Source organism: Ipomoea triloba, chromosome 4, assembly GCF_003576645.1.
Source record: "Ipomoea triloba cultivar NCNSP0323 chromosome 4, ASM357664v1".
Classification (NCBI taxonomy): Eukaryota; Viridiplantae; Streptophyta; class Magnoliopsida; order Solanales; family Convolvulaceae; genus Ipomoea; species Ipomoea triloba.
This window is the reverse complement of record NC_044919.1, coordinates 27,110,431-27,114,056: the sequence shown is the minus strand read 5'-3', so window position 1 is coordinate 27,114,056 and position 3,626 is coordinate 27,110,431. Positions and strand designations below refer to the sequence as shown.

At 30.0% G+C, this 3,626-nt stretch overlaps 1 protein-coding gene across 1 annotated transcript in view; it reads right to left on the bottom strand.

Annotated features, from left to right (window-relative positions):
* Window positions 1-2,479: 2,479 nt before the first annotated feature.
* LOC116017366 (dihydroorotate dehydrogenase (quinone), mitochondrial) overlaps window positions 2,480-3,626 on the bottom strand; it is an 8,939-nt gene continuing 7,792 nt past the window's right edge. The window contains exon 11 of the mRNA XM_031257945.1: window positions 2,480-2,898. Within this exon, the coding sequence (XP_031113805.1) occupies window positions 2,824-2,898 (75 nt within the window). The 3' untranslated portion in view covers window positions 2,480-2,823. The remainder of the gene's footprint in view (window positions 2,899-3,626) is intronic.

The following is a 3,626-nucleotide window of genomic DNA, read 5'->3' as shown; positions in this document are numbered from 1 at the left end:
TTAAGCATTTTTTTATAGTTAGAGAAATTCACAGTTACTAACTAAGAATGTGTATGGTGTAAACTCTTCTTCTTGAAACTCTAGCCGACAAAAGACCAGAAAAAGAAAAATAAAACTAGCATAAGTTGTTGACTAGCTTAACTTGCTAAGAGTGTGTACAAAGCAACTTGTTCGCGATAACAAATTTTGTTGTTGCGAACAATAGAATAGTCTATTTGTTGTTCGCAACAATACTAAATTTGCTATGATATATAAAATAAAAAGATAAAATTATAATTATATGAGTATTTATGGATCGGAAGTTATGAAATTTATTGTAAAATTTGATAGGATAAAAGTCTATAAAGTATGTAGAAAAGTTTGAGGTTGGAGGATTAACCCAAATAGACTATTAAATTAAAGACTTTTTAAAATTCTAAATCGAGTACATGTGAACTTTTTAATAGTTTTAAAAAGATTAGATCGAATATCACCAAATTTTTAAAGAATGCTATAATATAAATAAAAATTGATATATTTTTGAAAATAAGAAGTGACGGATATATATTTTAATTTTTTTTTATAAGTGATTAAATAAATGTGTACAACTTTTTATTTGAAATATTGCATTTTTAGGTTAGATATAGTATATTAGTAAAATTTTCTTAAAACGCACAAATTTAAGATATTATGTTCCTAACCTATAAATGAAAAAGAAAATAACATTTTTATTAAATATTATATTTAATAATATAATTTGTGGCAAGTGTCATAACTTTCTTATTCATCAACTCCTTAAGAATTTATTAACTTATAATTAATCATATAAAATTGCATCAAATAATACTAGATAGATTGCATTTAAGTAACATCGTTCTAAATATATTTCTTAGAAACTCTAATTTAAAGAACAATTTTAGAATATCAAAATTTTTTTTCTCCCTCCAAAATATTTGGCCCCTCTCACTTAAATTAATCTTACAAGCTCAGTTATAAAATTCTTCTTCTTCTCAATTTCTCTAGTTCTCTCCTAATTTAGATTATGTCTTTTATATATTGTAGACTCACATTCAAACCTCATTTAACCTACTTACTAGTTTCTTTCAATTAGAACCATACATATATACGTCTTATACGCTACAACAAGATAATTTGTCATTATTAAAATCTATGTATATTTTTCAAGTTAATTTTTGTTTTGTTTTTTGTTTCTAACTACTTGTTTGGTTGATTTTTGTTTCATATTCTATTGTTTATTTTAAATAGTTGTTTTGTTTTGTTCTAAATAATGGATATCAAGGTGTATTTGTTTAGTTAATTATGTAGATTTGTGGTTATGTGGTAAATTTTGTGTTTAATTTAATATTTGTAATAATGTAAAACATGTGTAGTATTTATATTTGAGAAAGCATTATGTTTTCAAGAAATAATCAATAGTCTTTTAAAACATGCGTGAATATTTTCATTCTTTCAACCGTACAAAGCAATGTACATTGAAAATCATATTGCAAATTAAAATAATTTAGTATAGATTATGTTTAATTATAAATGATTTATTCTAAACTTTAGTAATTAAATTTGTAATGTAATGATTATCTTAAAATATGTTAATGGATATCAATGTATTTGATTTAGTACTTCAACGGTCGGCCCCCCGCACTATACAATCCTGTCTCCGCCCCTGAACGCTTGTAATCACAGTGTGAGAAATACCAGTTGTTAGGGGTCTATATTCACAATTTCATAATCCTATGTTCATAATTTCATAACTTCATGTTCACAATTTTATAACTCCATGTTCACAGTTTTATAATTTCATGTTCACAATAATTTTACATTCACAATTTCATAGCTCTACGTTCATAATTTTATAATTCTATGTTCACAATTTCATAACTATTTGTTCAACAGTATAACACAATTTTTGAATCTATATAACAAAATTGTAAATATAAAGTTCAAAAGTTGTGAATATTGAGTAATATAATTTTGTATATTGAGATCTAAAATTGTGAATATAGAGTTCTAAAATTGTGAACATAAAATTCTAAATTTGTAAACATAGAATTTTAAATTTGTGAACATAGACCTAAGTCCATTTTGCAAGGTGGACCCGGGTCCATAGCTAATTTACCAAGAAATACACCCAATGTGATGAACTCATTATAAACATCAGACATTAATCCTCTCACTTAATAGACCAGTAAATTACCATTTAGCCCCACTATCTTGTCAAGGAGTGTGGAGGCATGGGGGGCAAGAGAATTTTACCCCGGCAAAACAAAAGTAATCTAACTATCATTAAACTTTCATTTCAGAGTCTATAACCTCTACATCACCCAATAAAAGAAGATTATGGTGTCGCCCGCATTGGCATCTCAGTTAGTTACAGTGATAAAGTTTGAGAAGAAAAGAAATTATAGTGCACATGTACCAAAGCCTATAAAAAATTAAAAACACATAATCAATTCAACTAGAGTGGAAATAAAACACATTGAGATTATATCAAAGGTATTTGGTAAAGATTAGTTCAACAGAATGAAACTCAGGTAGAGTTAATTATGAAGTGTTGACAATTTACAATCACAATCCATGATTATGTAAACTTAGACCAAATGTTAGCCACTGAAGAAGAAAGATGTTACATGTCAAAATCTACCCCTCCCTCAGAGGGGCAAAACAAAGGGGAATAAGATTCAAAAAGAATACATTAAAATATCAGAAAATGTCAGCCAAGAAAAATCCAGGGAGAACCTTTCTCTTCGATTAGTAACTAGGTTTTTATTGTATGTGGATAAACGAGGTCGCTCCAAGAGCTCTAGAGCAACTGCTTTTTGCTCCAAACTATCTGCAATCTGCTCCAACCGCCTCGTGGATTGTCTTATAACCGTCCCTTTCTAAACATTGGGTGAGTTCAGCCTAAAAAGATGGCATAAATGAAGTAAAAATATGGCACATAAAACATTAACATATTAAAGCAAAAATGATAATAGCTAGATAGATGTATGTTTGATATGGGAACAATTAAAAACTTTAGCAAATTTTCTATGTTTTAAAAAAGGTTTCATGTGACCAAGAGGCATTGGCTCAAGTAGGATTCTTGAGTCGCTTAAAGCATGAGGTCAAAAGTTCAAAACAATGTGCTGCAATGCCCTCAAGACGGCTACTGCCCCAAGGGGGCCCAACCGAGACTAGGATGAATTAGTCTCATCTCATGGGTTACGAATGCCGGTGTAGTATGTCAACAAAAACAATAACAATAACAATAACAAAGGGCTTCATGTGCACTAACACCTATTTGTGATATTTCATATTTGTCATGCACTTCTGGTGAAATAGTATTGATTAAAGAAAACATCCAAAAACTAACCATTTTGTTCTAAGTATAATTAGATGTCAAACCCCGCTTTAGATGGAGCGAAAACGCCGAAAAGAAATAGAAAACAAACATGTGAACTAGGATCACTGTTGTAAAAATCAGCCTAGGGGGAGCCTAGGCGCCCCTAGGCCAAGGGGATTTTACCCTTAGGCAGACATTAGTGGGCTGGCCAATTAGTCGGCCGACTAGGCAGCCTAGGCACCCGAGTCGGCCAAACTTGGCTCCCTAGTTGGCCAACTCAGCCGGTGTTTTTTTTTTTTTTTTTTTG